The sequence below is a fragment of the Kwoniella pini genome, chromosome 6 (assembly GCF_000512605.2).
Source record: "Kwoniella pini CBS 10737 chromosome 6, complete sequence".
NCBI lineage: Eukaryota > Fungi > Basidiomycota > Tremellomycetes > Tremellales > Cryptococcaceae > Kwoniella > Kwoniella pini.
The window spans coordinates 1,379,085-1,393,365 of NC_091721.1; the positions used below are offsets into that span (position 1 = coordinate 1,379,085).

Genomic DNA, 14,281 nt, shown 5'->3' on the forward strand with positions numbered 1-14,281 from the left:
ACTTCATTTACCAAAAGACAATTCTTTGCAGTGTGCTGACTGAATGACGATTAACGATTTTTCTGATTCAACGACATCTTCAATGCATGAAATTATTATAATACAGTTGACATTTCGTCGAATTCATGATGCAAAATAATACTATTATCCAGACTCAACTCTTATAATCCACTATTTTTCAACTTCAATTTCACTATCTTCTTCACTTTCAATTTCTTCAACATTTTCCATTTCAATATCACTTTCATCTTGATCACTATTTAAAATTGGTAATTCTTTTAATTCAACTTTGAAACCTAATTTTAAAAAACCATCTTGAATTTCTTTTAATTTACTTGAAGAAACACTTATTGATGCAATAGAAGTATTTGAATTAAATAATGGTAAAAAATATTTTTCAATTACATTTTTTAGATTTTCAATTTTTATTAACGGTAATTTTTTTAAAAAGTTTTCATCATTTTTTTTACCTATTCCTTTTAAAATTTCATTTAAATATGTTGTTGATGCAGCAGATAAAACTGTTTCTGATTTTCTTGCATAATCATATGTCATACTTGATCTTGAACCGTCAATTATATCTTTATCAAGTTTAATCTAAAAATAAAATGTTATATAAATCAGTTAAGGGTGATTCATTCTTTATAAGATAACTTACGCTTCCATCTACCAGACCTTGCATAATCTTCCCAGCAGCTTCATAAGCCAACATAGCATTTGGACTCTACATGATTCGTTACGATTAGCTCGAATCGTCAAAGCGGTAACTTAGACCAAGCTGACTCACTCGATATACTGTAAATCCAACTAATCCAGGCTCTGGATAGACTGAAACGTGTGCACCGTAGGCTAATCCACTTCCTCTAATGGATTTCCAGAGGTAGCTTTCCATAGCGTTCAATATAGATGCTGCGAGTCTCAAGGCTGGTAAGTCTGGGTGATCGTGGCCTGCTGGTCCTTTCGCGAAGTGTTGAGAGTACGATCCTTCGATCGCGGGCATCGGTACAACAATACACTGTATGATTAAGGAATTAGTTGTCAAGTCTAGAATACAGAATAGCTACTGACCTTCTTCGAAGGGTTTTGACCAAGTTCACTCAAGGTCTGAAGTGATGTCGAAAGAGGAGCGAGCGGTTGGGCGTCCTATTGACGTCCAAGAATCAGCATCATATCGCATCACGTAGAGCAGTAGCTCACCTTGATAGGAAGGAATGATCGTTGTAAGACCGATCTTGGTTTCTCCAAACTCATGATATCACCCATCACTGATACTCTCATCTTCGAGGCGTCGAGTACTATCCACGACGACGTCAGTTGAATTACTCCTGCTCAAGGTCACGCTTAAGATACTCACAGTGAGCTCGGAGATCTTCAAGAGCAGTCAAAACGGTCTCGGGCTCTTTTTCCAACAGATCCGCGGCTTTGGGAATGAATTCCAGTTTCTGTAAAGTGTCGCAGTGTTGAGCAGTTGATTTGGAATCATCGTAAGTCAATTTGTTAGCCCATGCCACTGCTATGGTAGCACCATCTCGCTTTTCTTGAGGAAGTTCCTGTAAAAGTCGTGCAACGATGACTGACAATCTGTATAACATCAGCTCTGAATTTCAGCTCATGACAGCGACAGCAGGCATACCTGTCTTTAGTGAAGATTGCACCGGTGAGCAGATCCCTTATCCACTTTACAGCCTCTTCGTATTGGTGCGTCTGCACTTTCAGGCTTATACAGAGGACTTCAGCGAAATTGCCCCTGAATTCGAAGTGGATTTGCTGCGATACGGTGAGACTGAGAGAAGAGCTTCGATTAGCTATATAACCTTACAGATGAGGTGACCGGCACTCACTCGTTTAATTGGTTGACCGCTTCTTCGTGAGATAAGACAGTGCCGTCGGCTCGCTTGACGCCGAGACTGAATAGAGCGCTCGTGAACAGGTTGAGGTAACTAGAACAATCCGTTGATAATCATGTACGTCAATGGCATGGGATTGACTTACGGAGCAAGATGTGTAGGAAGCCCAAAAGTATCGAATAGAGCAGTCACCACGACGAAGTTAGACTACGAAGTCATCTGTCAATTGGATGGCTATCTCGAAGTATCGGACAACTTACTTTCACATGCGAGAAATGAGCTTGATAAGGTAATTCGGCAGCATCAGCATCCACATGTTTTTGTAATAGTCCTGGGTCGACCTTCAGGTTCTGAACCTTCGCGTTGTTGATAGCAGTGTCCACAGGTACCCATGAGATCCCAGCAGGCTATAAGTGCATCAGCAGACAATCCTCTGTAGGAAGAACGGCAAACCTACATCTGTAATTGGGAAATTGGATATCATTTCAGAAGGAGGAGGCACGTCGCTTTGTTTCTTGGCTTCCTCGACTTTTCTCTCTAATTCCTTTAGCTTCTCTTCACCGAGCTCTGCTTTTCGCTTTTCCACTCGCTCTTTCTCGTCTTTCTCTATCTTCTCCGATAGCGCGGCAGAAGGTTTACCGATAACTGTGATGGAGGATGCTGAAGCGTAGTACCTAATCGGGAGACGTCAGCTTGTGCCGCAGTGGGGCACGCCAACGAAGCTGTACTGACTGATCGAGCAAGGAAGTCCAATCTTCCGCCTTCCATGACTCAAGAATCTCGTAATCATGTAGATCTTCAAAAGCGGTTGGCAAATCTTTGCCGTCCTTATCACCATATAAGAAGTCTTTCCGACAGTGTCAGCATTCTTACTAGCACATATCGGGGTGTTCTTTGGCTTACCTCCAATGACTGCATCAGCTAAAACATCTGTGGCTCTACTCTCCATGTAATCCAACAACTTTCTCTTATCCCGTCGAAGCACTCGACCCATTCGTTCCATATCTATTCCTTCCTTTGTCACGGTTTTTGCTATCTTCTGCTTGAATTTGTCTCCTATCGTTGTAAGGTGTTTCGCCGGGACATCCGAGATATCCACTTGAAGTTCATTGTGATTTACTCTATCTGACGAATAGAAGCTGATGGAGGTACAGTACGGTTTGGCAATTTCGATGAATTCTTTTGATAAGGGTGAAGTAGCCGATACCGACAAGTAATTAGACAAAATCTTTAAGGCTGTGTTGGTGAAGTAATCCACTGGCGAAGGACCCAGGTATGTCAAAGATACTTCTCCAACAGATTCGTCCTCCTCCATAAATTCTACTACTTTCGTTACCGATTCTGGTATACCTAATTTATGTGAAGTTGTAGTCTCCACAAAAGGACGTTGCCAATCTGCTGGAGGGATAACCACTGTTTGGTCTTTACGTTGTTCAAGGATCAAAGGATCGACTTTATTGTTGAGGATCTCGAAGAGCTCAGGTATGGGCACAGCACCATCGATCACCAAGCAAAGCTATACATTACAGTCAGCTGGCGACCATTGCGAAATATGGGCGAAAAGCTCACATTATACGGTTGGTAATACTTGCCATGGTAATCACGAACTAGAAGATTCGCAATACGATCAGCGTCACTTTACAAATTCACCCATGACTTACTCTGCTGAGCTGTCAAGACTCTTAATTTGTGCAACAATCCACCTGTTTCACTTCTGTATGCTGAGGAAGGAGGGTATAACGTCCTCTGGGTCCTTTTTAGATCGTTTCAGCACCGCTCTCGAATAAGTCACTCACTCTAAGGCCATGAGATCTCCAGAAGTATTCTCCCTTCCTTGCATTTCGCTGTAAACAACTCCTGAATCCTCTCCCGCTCCGTTGATATGATAAACTTCGGTTACGAAACCCGAATCATCTATCGTAGGGTGAAGTATATGATCTACATAAACAGGCAACATTTTCAAGAAACCTTCACTTCCCGCAGTAGCTATTGTATAGGCGGTATGATCATTTGCAGTCCATGCGTTGGTACCATTGCTTCCGGCACGATTGGCTAATTGATCCAATACACCCTTATAAGGATATTGTTTTGATCCCAAGAAGATCAAATGTTCCAAAGTATGCGGTCTTCCTGTATCATCGAATATCTCTGAAGCAATTGCGAAATAACCGTTGGTGATAGGAGCTTGATGACTGCCTAAAACCACTGTCAAACCGGTCTTCTCGCTTCGCCATTTGGACAGAGTGATCGGAGCGTATTTGAGTGGGAATGACTGTAGGAGCTTGAAAGATCCATAATCCTTTGATGTAGTTGCGTCTGTAGATGCCATCCTGATAGATCGTCTAACAGGTGATATTTGATACGTAGTGGCTAGTCTGGTTAGAGACGAGAACAGTCGAAGAGAGTTGAATCGAGACAAGCGATTGACCAACGGGTAAACGGTTTTCATCGACCTTCAGAGTTGAAATTAACTATTCCCTTGACTGCGTTGGGTATCGCTCACTTGATCTCCTTCGCCCGGTCGATCTGTGACTTGAGGATCACGATGGAATATGTCACTTAGTGCATGAATTAAAGGATAACACACAGGACTCGAAATGTAAAGACAACTTTCGCACGGTAGTGTCATTAAGTGGAGGTCAACCATCATAAGACCACCATAGGGATTCGCCGACCGGTGCTTTGCTAGGTATACTATGCTGTTCTTTTTTGAATGGAGGTAAATTGAACTCCGTGAAGATGGTTGACTGTATTATGGGACCTGATTTTCCATCAGTTTGAGTAAGATTGCTACCTAACTATGACGCACGTACGCATATCACCGCCGTATTGATCTATTTTGACAAAAACAAACTATTTTATCTTTTTTTTCATTCATGGAAGAATAGTCCGTCGATCTAGCCAAGTCAGCCAAGCATGAGCGCGTCGAGGCCGAAAAGCAAGAAGGTAATACCCAAGGCTGGGCCTTCGACACACTCAAAACTTACTCCGAAGGCTAACAAGGTACCTCCCAAAGCTACGACAAATGGAAGCAGAAGACATGCCCCACCTCCACCCAGTGAAGAGGTGATTTTTCTCATGGAAAAAGGGAAGGGCAAAGCTAAAGGTATGCATGACATATTCCGAGATCCGTATGTAAGCTCACGCAAATTCCTGTTCAGCCCAACGACCTACCGCTCCTCGTTCTATAACCTCGGTGCGATCAACGGATGAAGAGGATGAAGATGACGAGTTTGAGGAAGTAGCAATACCCTCAATTGCCGGACCTTCTTCGCCGTATCCTGGAACTCCCAACACCGGCGGCAATATCACCGCAGGGACTACCCCTGGTACTAACACCACAGCACCCAGTATAGACTATGATCTAGATGGATATGGCGAAGGGAGTGGGGATGAAAGTGCAGAAGAGGAAGAAGATGGGGTTATACATCTTGAAATAGGTGGAGAAACGGCAGAAGAGAAAGCTAAGAGGATAGCGCTGGCCTTGCGGAAGTGAGCATACTATCAACCCTACGGCGCCTTCAATGTGAAGTGATTTTGACCTGTTGATCGTCCAGAAAACCGATAACATCGAAGGACCGCGCAATACGGTTGGAGATACATAAAATGCACGTGATAAGTCTTTTAGCTAGTGCTGGGATAAGAAATAGATGGTGTAGCAATACTCTGCTCAAGGTAAGTCATGCATGCTTCAGTTATCACCCCGTTACTCACCGAATTTTGCAGGCGCGACTGCTGTCCCTTCTACCAAATCCTTTGCAGACCGCATTCAGCATCCCTCCCTCTCGTTTTCCCGACAAAGCTCAAAGATCACGACTGTTCTTCGATGCGCTACAAGATCTGGTTACTTGGTGGTCTCAATCGTTCTTTGACATCTCAGATCCGACATTAGGCCTACGTACTCGTCCGTGGGATGATATACAGGAAATTATCGATCAATTACCCAAACTTACGCGGGCAGACCTTACACCAAGTCATTATTTGGCTCAGTCGAAGGAGAAAGGCAAAGAGAGGGAAGATGCGCTAGAAAAGATGTCTATAGGATCTGGATCTGAGAAGTTGCGATCGGTGAATAGCTTGATGAAGAAGGCTCTACAGCAAGAAGGATCAAGAGATGTATCTGCTCAATTGTTTGTCGCCTTGGCCAGAGCATGTGGATTAGGTGCCAGATTAGTAACTTCCCTGCAAGTTGTTCCTTGGCGCGCGGAAAAGGTGGTCCAGAAAAAGAAACCTGGTGCAGGACGAGGTGGACGTACAGTCGCTAGTAGACAAGGCATGGGACCGAACTCTGATGACGAGGAAGACGAAGAAGATGAATTTGAGGAAGTCCCTATACCAGGTGAAGAAGGTCCAAAGGAAAGGAAGAATAATGTTAGAGCAGCCGGGACTAGACGGCTACAGGATCCAACGGACTTGTATAGGTTGAGAGCACCTAAGCCTCCTCCTCAGATTGTGGGAAAACCCTCCAAACCAAAGTCGAAAGCCAAGCAAGGTGAGATACGATGCTGTGAAGCCTAACGGGAGTCATCTTGGAAGCTGACCACCTCATAGATCTATCCGAGCAGCCACCCGTGTTCTGGGCGGAGATCTTCAGTCGGTCAGACCAGAGATGGATACCGGTTGATCCGGTTGCGGGGACTATACGCAAGAAGACACATTATGAGCCTACGTCGGACAGCGGACCTATAAGAATGGTATATGTGGTAGCTTTTGAAGAGGGTGAGCCATTTTCGTGCTGCCTTCTGTTCGAAACGAGTCAAGCTGATTATGATATAGATGGATACGCTCGAGATGTCACCTTGAGGTATACCAAGAACTTTGGTGCAAAGACCAGCAAGCTGCGTGTACCTGCAAAGAAAGACGAGCCGGACTGGTGGGAAGCAGTAATGGGGTTTTTAACCCGACCTTACCGTTTAGTGAGCTTACCAGCTGGACTCCCTAAATGCAAGCTGATACACTATCTAGAATCGAGATGAACTCGAAGATGCAGAATTAGAAACTAGTCAATACTCTGAAGGGATGCCTTTGCACATGAGTGGGTTCAAGGATCATCCAATGTGAGTCTTGTCATCATGAAAAAGAACGCGGGAAAGTAGCTGATTCGTATTTCAGATATGTGCTAGAACGACATCTCAAGCGTGAAGAGATCATACAGCCTAAACGAGAAATTGGCCGGTTCAGGGGTGAAGCGGTATACAGGCGCGCAAACGTAGTGCAGTGTAAAACAGCTGAAACATGGATGAGGGTCGGGCGAAGAGTCAAGGATAAACAAGAACCTCTGAAATGGGTAAAACAGCGTGCGGTTACTCTACAGAAAAGGCGAGCGCAGGAATTGGCAGTGCAGGAAACTGGGGAAGCGATTCAGCAAGGGTTGTATGCGGAATATCAGACCGAGCTGTATACCCCGCCACCAATAAAGGATGGAATCATACCTCAAAACTCGTTTGGTAACATCGATCTTTACGCTCCCACGATGTTACCTCCGGGCGCTGTACATTTACCTTGTAAGCAAATATGTTCATTGCAACGATGAGAGCATCATACTAATGGAATATATACAGACAAGGGCATCGCCAAAGTCGCCAAGGGTCTCGAGATAAGCTATGCTGAAGCTTGTGTAGGTTTGCCATATAGAGACTCGTAATTGTTCGGTGCTAACGACTATGATTGACTGATAGACTGGGTTCGAGTTCAAGAAGCAACGTGCTATACCAACGATTAACGGTATTGTAGTCGCAAAGGAAAACGAAGAGATGGTGATGGATGCATATGCCGAATCGGCCGCTGCAGCCGAAGAGAAAGAACGAATGAAGAAAGAAGAGAAAGCTCTCAAACGCTGGGCAAAGCTTATAAACGGTTTGAGGGTGAGACTCAGATTGCAAGCGGAGTATGGAACCGGAGAACAGGTGAGCCAATCCCTCTGATTGCCAGTGCAGCCAGCTAATGAGAGTAACAGCTTGACGAGTCATCCGCCCTGAACCCACTTGCAGATCCTGCTACCGCTTCCGAGGTACAAAGCAAGCCGAAGAAGTCCGCTGCTTCGGTGTTGGCTGATGCGCATCAACAAGGTACAGCCAATTGGACTGATCGAATGAGGGAGAAATCACTTAGTCCGAAGAGTGATGAGGAAGAGGAAATGCAGGATGTGCATCCTTCGACATCAGGGGAAGAAGTCCAGCCAATAAATGCGGATGTGGTTGAGGTTCAGGCCACGGATGAAGAAACAGATTTCAAGCCCCCCAAAGAAGACTTTGAGCTCGATTCAGAAGTTGCTCAACCCCCAGTTTCCACCGGTCGTCCGACACGGATCACACTCAAGCTGAATAAACTGAATGGTACCACGACACCTAAATCTCAGCCTACACGTTCGTCGACAAGGTCAGTAAAGAAACGCAAGGTTCAAGATACCGTTGAAGACGACGTCGATTTGATCGATGAAGAAGAGGTAGAATCGATACCTAAATCGTTGACAAGAGGTAGAGTACCAACTGCACCTAGACTGAAGAAAGCGAAGTCTCAAGTCCCTTCTGTAGCTGCCCAAAATATGACTAGAAGTTTACGAAGTAGAGCGCCTAAATCTGCTCAACAGATTGAAGAAGAAGAGGATAAGAGAAGGAAATTACAAGAAGCTTTAGAGGGAGATAGTGATGTCGATTTTGAGATGGAGTAATTTCATAATCCGTGTTGTACAGAATGCATTGCTTGTAGCATTAGCCAAGACTCGATGAGACGTGGGTACAGATAGTGCGGATGACATGCCACTCTATGCCGTTTTGCACCACCGCAAGCGCAAGCCAGAGTTCACCGCTCAACACGGGAAAGCAAAGCTGCTCGGAGACACTGGTCCAAGCCAGAGTAAACATGGAATCATTACGATGTGGACGATATTTTCGCACCAAGTTAGGAAACTTGATAGATGTTTCGCATCAAGGTAGACCTTTTGCTCACCGATCAGTAATATATAATTGCTATTTTATGATTCGAGCATGAGCCCTTCTTTTCGTTAAAATATGTCAGTGTAGATAATCAACAGACTCTGACGGTAACTCTTGTGCACAGTGATTGAAACGAGTTTTTTTCCTAATTTTGCAATGATGATCATTTTCCTCATTTTTCGGATATTTCACAAACGATCACGATGTTTAGTTGTCTTTCTTCCCAGTTCATTCTTCCAATTTTGCCTACCATGCGATGTGTGCTGTGGAACCCAATTAGTCGTACTTGTTTTCTGTTGTGCAGGTAGAATCCTTTGCGTCAGTTCCGAAAAGTTCGTCAAAATAAAAGGTGTAACCCTTATTGTCATGAAGTAACGGTCCCATGATACATGTTCTTCTTCACTACCATGTTGGCTCCCTAGTCCTGCATTTAGAATATGTACAATAAGGAGCTCAAGCGACCAATACATCGATATAGCCTCATAGTTATACGAATCGTCTGAAGATATCTCGTCGAGCAGGTTTCGTTGGTGCTATCATAGTCGACCTTTGACTTCGGGCAGAGATGATAGTTCATGTTTTTCTGGGTCATCAATCGGGTAAATGGTCTTCCTCCAATGTGAGAAGACTGGTGATCTTGCATGCCAAATTCAATGAATCAAGGTTCGAAACCAGCTCATTAGTAGGCATAATCTACAGAAAACAGCTCAAAGCCATCAAGAAGTCATTCGGTGCTGAGATTTAAGCTTTCGAACGCACTGTGCGTGGTTACCTTTCTTCACTATATCTCTCTAAGCTTTTCAATACATTCAGTACGGCCATGGTTCATGACCTCTGATTGACGCGAATTGTACATCAATGTTCTACAATTTCGCTATAAGTGTGCACAATATGGCAAAGAAAGGCGAATATTTGAAGAAAGAGATCTTACACCTGTTTTCATTGGCGACTGATTTTCGTTGTGCTTTCCAATCAATTACAACATCATAAATTGGCGATCGATCAATGCATGATTGTGGGTACACGCCTCATAACATAATATTCTGTCATCATCAATTCAGATAGTATTTTAACATTTTATTTGTGGAACAGAAAAGAATTGAAATTCATCAAAAATTATGTCATTTCTACTGAAACCCAAGACAATTAGAAAAGATCGTCACAAGGGAAAAAGAAATTGATCCTTATTTTTTTGGTTTCCTTCTTTTTGTTTTTCTTTTACACGGGATGATCATTTTATAAGGGGTAACCCTGAATATCCTTGGTATTTATTGCTTTTCGCAGTATATGTATAGATTATTTTGTACACTGGTATGACGAGATTTCCCCGTTTTTTTACGACTACGGTAACTTATAACTTATGAAAAATTGATAAATAAGATTTGATTTACTACGTCATAGATCCCTAATTACGGTATTTGACATTATTATTATTTTGGGAAAAGCAAAAAAGTAAAACATCAAACACAAACAACATTCAAAGTGGCGCGATCGTCATAATCATTCTCAAAACACACCCTTATTCCGATTTATGCGCTAAAATGAAGAAAATAGAAAACAAACAAATTTCTCTTTTACTGCGCTCTTTTGACCTAACTATTTTGGGTTGGTTTCTTTATCTCTCATTATTTTTCATCATACAACTAGATATACTCATCAACCCTTTTCTCAACATCCTCAACATCATCATCATCTTGATTATCTTCTTGGTATTATACTGAATTTCTAATCAGGTTAGGGCTTATAGGTGAGTTTGGTCTTGTACATTCAACCTTTCAAAGGAATGCTTGTTTGCGTCCGTGATATTTCTCACTATTCGCTTCCATTCCGCGTGAACCTATCTAAACCATCCTTCAAACCTGCATTCTAGCTTGAAACACGCTGAATGACGCTCGTGCTGATCATTCAACTATTCTAATTGCGCTCATATACCATATTCATTCGATTTCACTATACTCCTCGTCCCACTCTCTCGTTCGTTCCTGCAACGAACGCTACATTACCTCCAACGTATTATTCATTCGATCGCCCTTATATAGCTTACCGACCTCAGCACATCTTCGCATCTTGATTGCCAGTTTGTCCTAACAAGCACAAGTAATCTCGCCATGTCCGCGACTGGAAAGGACACCACCACAGCATCCACTTCGTCTTTCGTAACGGCGTTGGTAACCGCTGGTATTACTGTCGGAGTACTTACATCAGTATGGCTGCTCTTACACAAACGAGCTAAGCTTCAACGAGTATTCCAACCAAGATCGGAATTTGCTCCAGATGGGTAAGTCACACGCCTCTGCTCGCACAATGTAACATCGCTGACTAGCTGCTGTCCTCCCATACAGCAAAAAACCACCTATCCTACCTTCAGGGATATTTGCGTTCTGGAAGACGGTTCTAATCACCACCCCCGACTCGGATGTACTCGTTTCCAACGGTCCCGATGCTTACTTCTTCTTGCGATTCATCAAGGTTTTCGGTCTCAAAATGCTTTTACCTTACTTCCTCTTGACTTTCATTATCTGTATTCCAGCTGCAGCTGTTAAACCAAACAACAAGATGGACGGCTTAAACTTGTTGTCTTTCGGAAATGTACCCGCCAACCATCAAAATCGACACATTGCTCATTTCTTCTGTGCACTCATTCTCATGAGTTGGACTTGCTACTTGATTTGGAACGAATACAACCACTTTGTCCAGGTTAGACAAGCTTGGTTGACTTCTCCTCAACATCTCGCGCTCGCTAGAACTCGAACCGTTGCAGTGACCAATGTACCCGATTCGGTTAATTCCGAAAGTGGTATGAAGGAGATTGCCTCAATCGTTGCCAGAATTGATTCCACCACTCCAGGCTCTAGCGTGCCCTCTGCTTCTGCTGGGAAGCACGAAGGCGGCAGGATTTCGACTGCGACCGAAGGTACTGCTGTCAACCCCTCCAATGATGCCGAAGGCGGTATTAGACAAGTTTGGCTGACTCGAAAGTGCAAGGATATCGAGAAAGTTTGGCAAGAAAGGGACAAGGAATGTGCTAGACTTGAAGGTGGTGCTTCCAAGTTGATTAAATTGGCCAACAAGAATCAAGCTAAAGGTAAAACCCCTGAAGCCAAAGGTGAGCTTTAACCGTCCTACGCGAATCGCTAAATAAAGTTGTTTACTAACTCTTTTCCTCCAAACCAGGTCAATATGATGCTGAACGATCCTCTGGCGATATCGTTAGCCGATACGTGTTGGACAAGAAAAGACCTACCTGGAAACAAGGACTCCTCGGTCTCATTGGACAAAAGCAAGATCTTGAATCTTCGCCTCTTTACATTGCTGAACGAAATGCCAAATTATCTGACGTTAGAAAGACTATTGATGACCTGCCTCAAGGAAACACCGTTTTCATTCGATTCGCCTCTCAACATGAAGCTCACTCTTTTGCTAGATTGGTAGCCGAGACCGACAAATCCAACAAATTAATGAAAGGCGGTGTAGAAGTTGTACCTGAAGATGTTGAGTGGTCTAATATATCTATGAACCCCTACCAACGAAAGGTCAGAACGGCAATCTCTTGGGCTTTGACCATCGGACTCATCATCATCTGGGCTATCCCTGTCGCTTTCGTTGGTATCGTTTCCAATATCGATGCTCTCTGTGCAAATACCTCTTGGTTAGCGTGGATCTGTTCCAACGGACCTGTTGTCAAGGGTATCATCAAGGGTGTACTTCCCCCAGTATTGCTCTCTGTCTTGTTTATGCTCCTGCCTATTGTTCTACGACTGCTGGTCAAGCTTCAAGGAGAGGTGAGAAAGACGTGAGTAACTTGTCTCTCCACACTGGGCGATGCTTTCGACTGACATCATGATCTTTGGCAGTGACATCGAACTCGGCCTCTTCTCTCGATTCTGGTTGTTCCAAGTCATTCACGGTTTCTTGATTGTCACTGTAGCCTCTGGTTTGATCTCGGCTCTTTCCAACATTAGCGGAATGGTCGACCAATTGCCCACTCTTCTAGCTGAGAAATTACCTACTGCCTCAATCTTCTTCCTTACCTTGTAAGTTGCAACCGAGATCATTAAAGCATAGTCTCAAGCTTGGCTGACCACAATCTTCTATGCCAGCATCCTCACCGCTACCTTCTCGAGCGCTGCTAAATCGTATTCACGAGCCGTTCCTTGGGTTATGTACCTCCTGCAAGGAGTCTTAGCCGGAAACACCCCTCGAAAGGTGTACTTGAAGAAGGTGAGTCACTCCGCAAAGTCCATGTCTAGCCAGATATCTGACCTAAGATTTTTGTCTGTTTAGTTCAAGATGGATTCTTTCACATGGGCGACTGTCTTCCCACCTACATGTCTTTTGATCTGCATCACTATCGTTTACACCGTTATTCAACCAGTCATGACCCTTCTCGCCTTGGTTGCCTTCTGTCTCCTTTACGCCGCCTACAAGTATCTCTTACACTGGTGTGCCGATCAACCCGACTACTCGGAAACCGGAGGAATGTTCTACATCAAGGCTCTTAGAACCGTCTTTGTCTCGCTCTATATCGAAGGTATCTGTTTGGCCGGTTTATTCTTCTTGTCTACCGATCAGGATGGTAACAGAGCCAAGAGCGGTCTTGGATGTGGAGCTGTTATGGTAAGTAATCAGGTTGATCATGCGAACGACACAGCTGACAGGGTTATCGGTCATATAGATTGTTATTATCATTGCCATAGCTTTGTTCCAAACTTATATCGATTGGGTCAGATTCAAGAAACCATTCTTGTATTACGTCCACTCAACCACTTCACACTCCAGATCAATTGGTATTGACCCCAAGACAGGTGTTTCTCAAACAACACCAGAAGAGGAATTCTCAAATGAAAACGCTGGACCTCAATACGGAAACACGTCTGGATTCCATTACAGAGCATTTGATCACCCTGCTTTATGGAAGAAACAACCTATCATCTGGCTTGCAAACGATGATCTTGGAGTTGGTAATCATCTTACCGAAAAGATTAACGCTAAGAATGTTGAAGCATCAACTGAATTCACTTCAATGGATGCTAAACAGAAGATACAAGTTGAAAGAAGTCCTCCTGATGAAGCTTGGTGGGGTGGAATGACCAAATAAAGGTGCATTTCATCTGCATACACGACTAGTGATATCTGATTTTTGAATGACCATTGTCGTGGCTCGTCATTCTCCTCGAGTACCTTTTTTATACACGGATCTATAGTTATTTATAATATATATACACACATTTGATATTGTTAATGTATCGGATCATAATTTCGTGTGTCACATAATATACATGCTGAGATATAGATGATTCGCAATGTCAAGGAATTAATGCAAATAGACAGAATTGTAATTGTAGATGTATGTTTTAGTCTCTTTCGTTTTCTACCGGGACGATGACTGCACAAGGAAGATGATTTTGGATATGGTTTCTGTGGATAGTAGCTAAGGGACTGTTAGACAATTTTATTGTCCACTATTCATGAGATATCTTTCATATAGATATTCACTGT

General features: G+C 43.4%; 3 protein-coding genes across 3 annotated transcripts; 2 read left to right on the top strand and 1 right to left on the bottom strand.

Annotated features, from left to right (window-relative positions):
* Positions 1-171: 171 nt before the first annotated feature.
* I206_104963 (uncharacterized protein) lies at positions 172-4,176 on the bottom strand (the record flags this gene model as incomplete). The annotated part of the gene is made up of 16 exons (XM_019154265.1): positions 172-597; positions 659-724; positions 788-1,015; positions 1,069-1,143; positions 1,198-1,295; positions 1,355-1,581; positions 1,634-1,783; positions 1,842-1,940; positions 1,993-2,054; positions 2,108-2,254; positions 2,305-2,521; positions 2,580-2,694; positions 2,751-3,363; positions 3,417-3,454; positions 3,509-3,600; positions 3,644-4,176. The coding sequence occupies 16 exons, from the start codon at positions 4,174-4,176 to the stop codon at positions 172-174; spliced, it is 3,186 nt and encodes a 1,061-aa protein (XP_019013005.1).
* Positions 4,177-4,763: 587 nt separating this feature from the next.
* On the top strand, positions 4,764-8,517 carry I206_104964 (uncharacterized protein; the record flags this gene model as incomplete). The annotated part of the gene is made up of 11 exons (XM_019154266.1): positions 4,764-4,953; positions 5,009-5,339; positions 5,405-5,522; positions 5,574-6,339; positions 6,399-6,566; positions 6,624-6,763; positions 6,813-6,904; positions 6,960-7,351; positions 7,409-7,464; positions 7,526-7,753; positions 7,804-8,517. The coding sequence occupies 11 exons, from the start codon at positions 4,764-4,766 to the stop codon at positions 8,515-8,517; spliced, it is 3,195 nt and encodes a 1,064-aa protein (XP_019013006.1).
* A 2,373-nt stretch (positions 8,518-10,890) lies between these two features.
* Positions 10,891-13,880, top strand: I206_104965 (uncharacterized protein; the record flags this gene model as incomplete). Its single annotated transcript, XM_019154267.1, has 7 exons — positions 10,891-11,060; positions 11,125-11,888; positions 11,957-12,575; positions 12,637-12,816; positions 12,883-13,003; positions 13,067-13,399; positions 13,458-13,880. The coding sequence occupies 7 exons, from the start codon at positions 10,891-10,893 to the stop codon at positions 13,878-13,880; spliced, it is 2,610 nt and encodes an 869-aa protein (XP_019013007.1).
* Between the last annotated feature and the right edge of the window lie 401 nt (positions 13,881-14,281).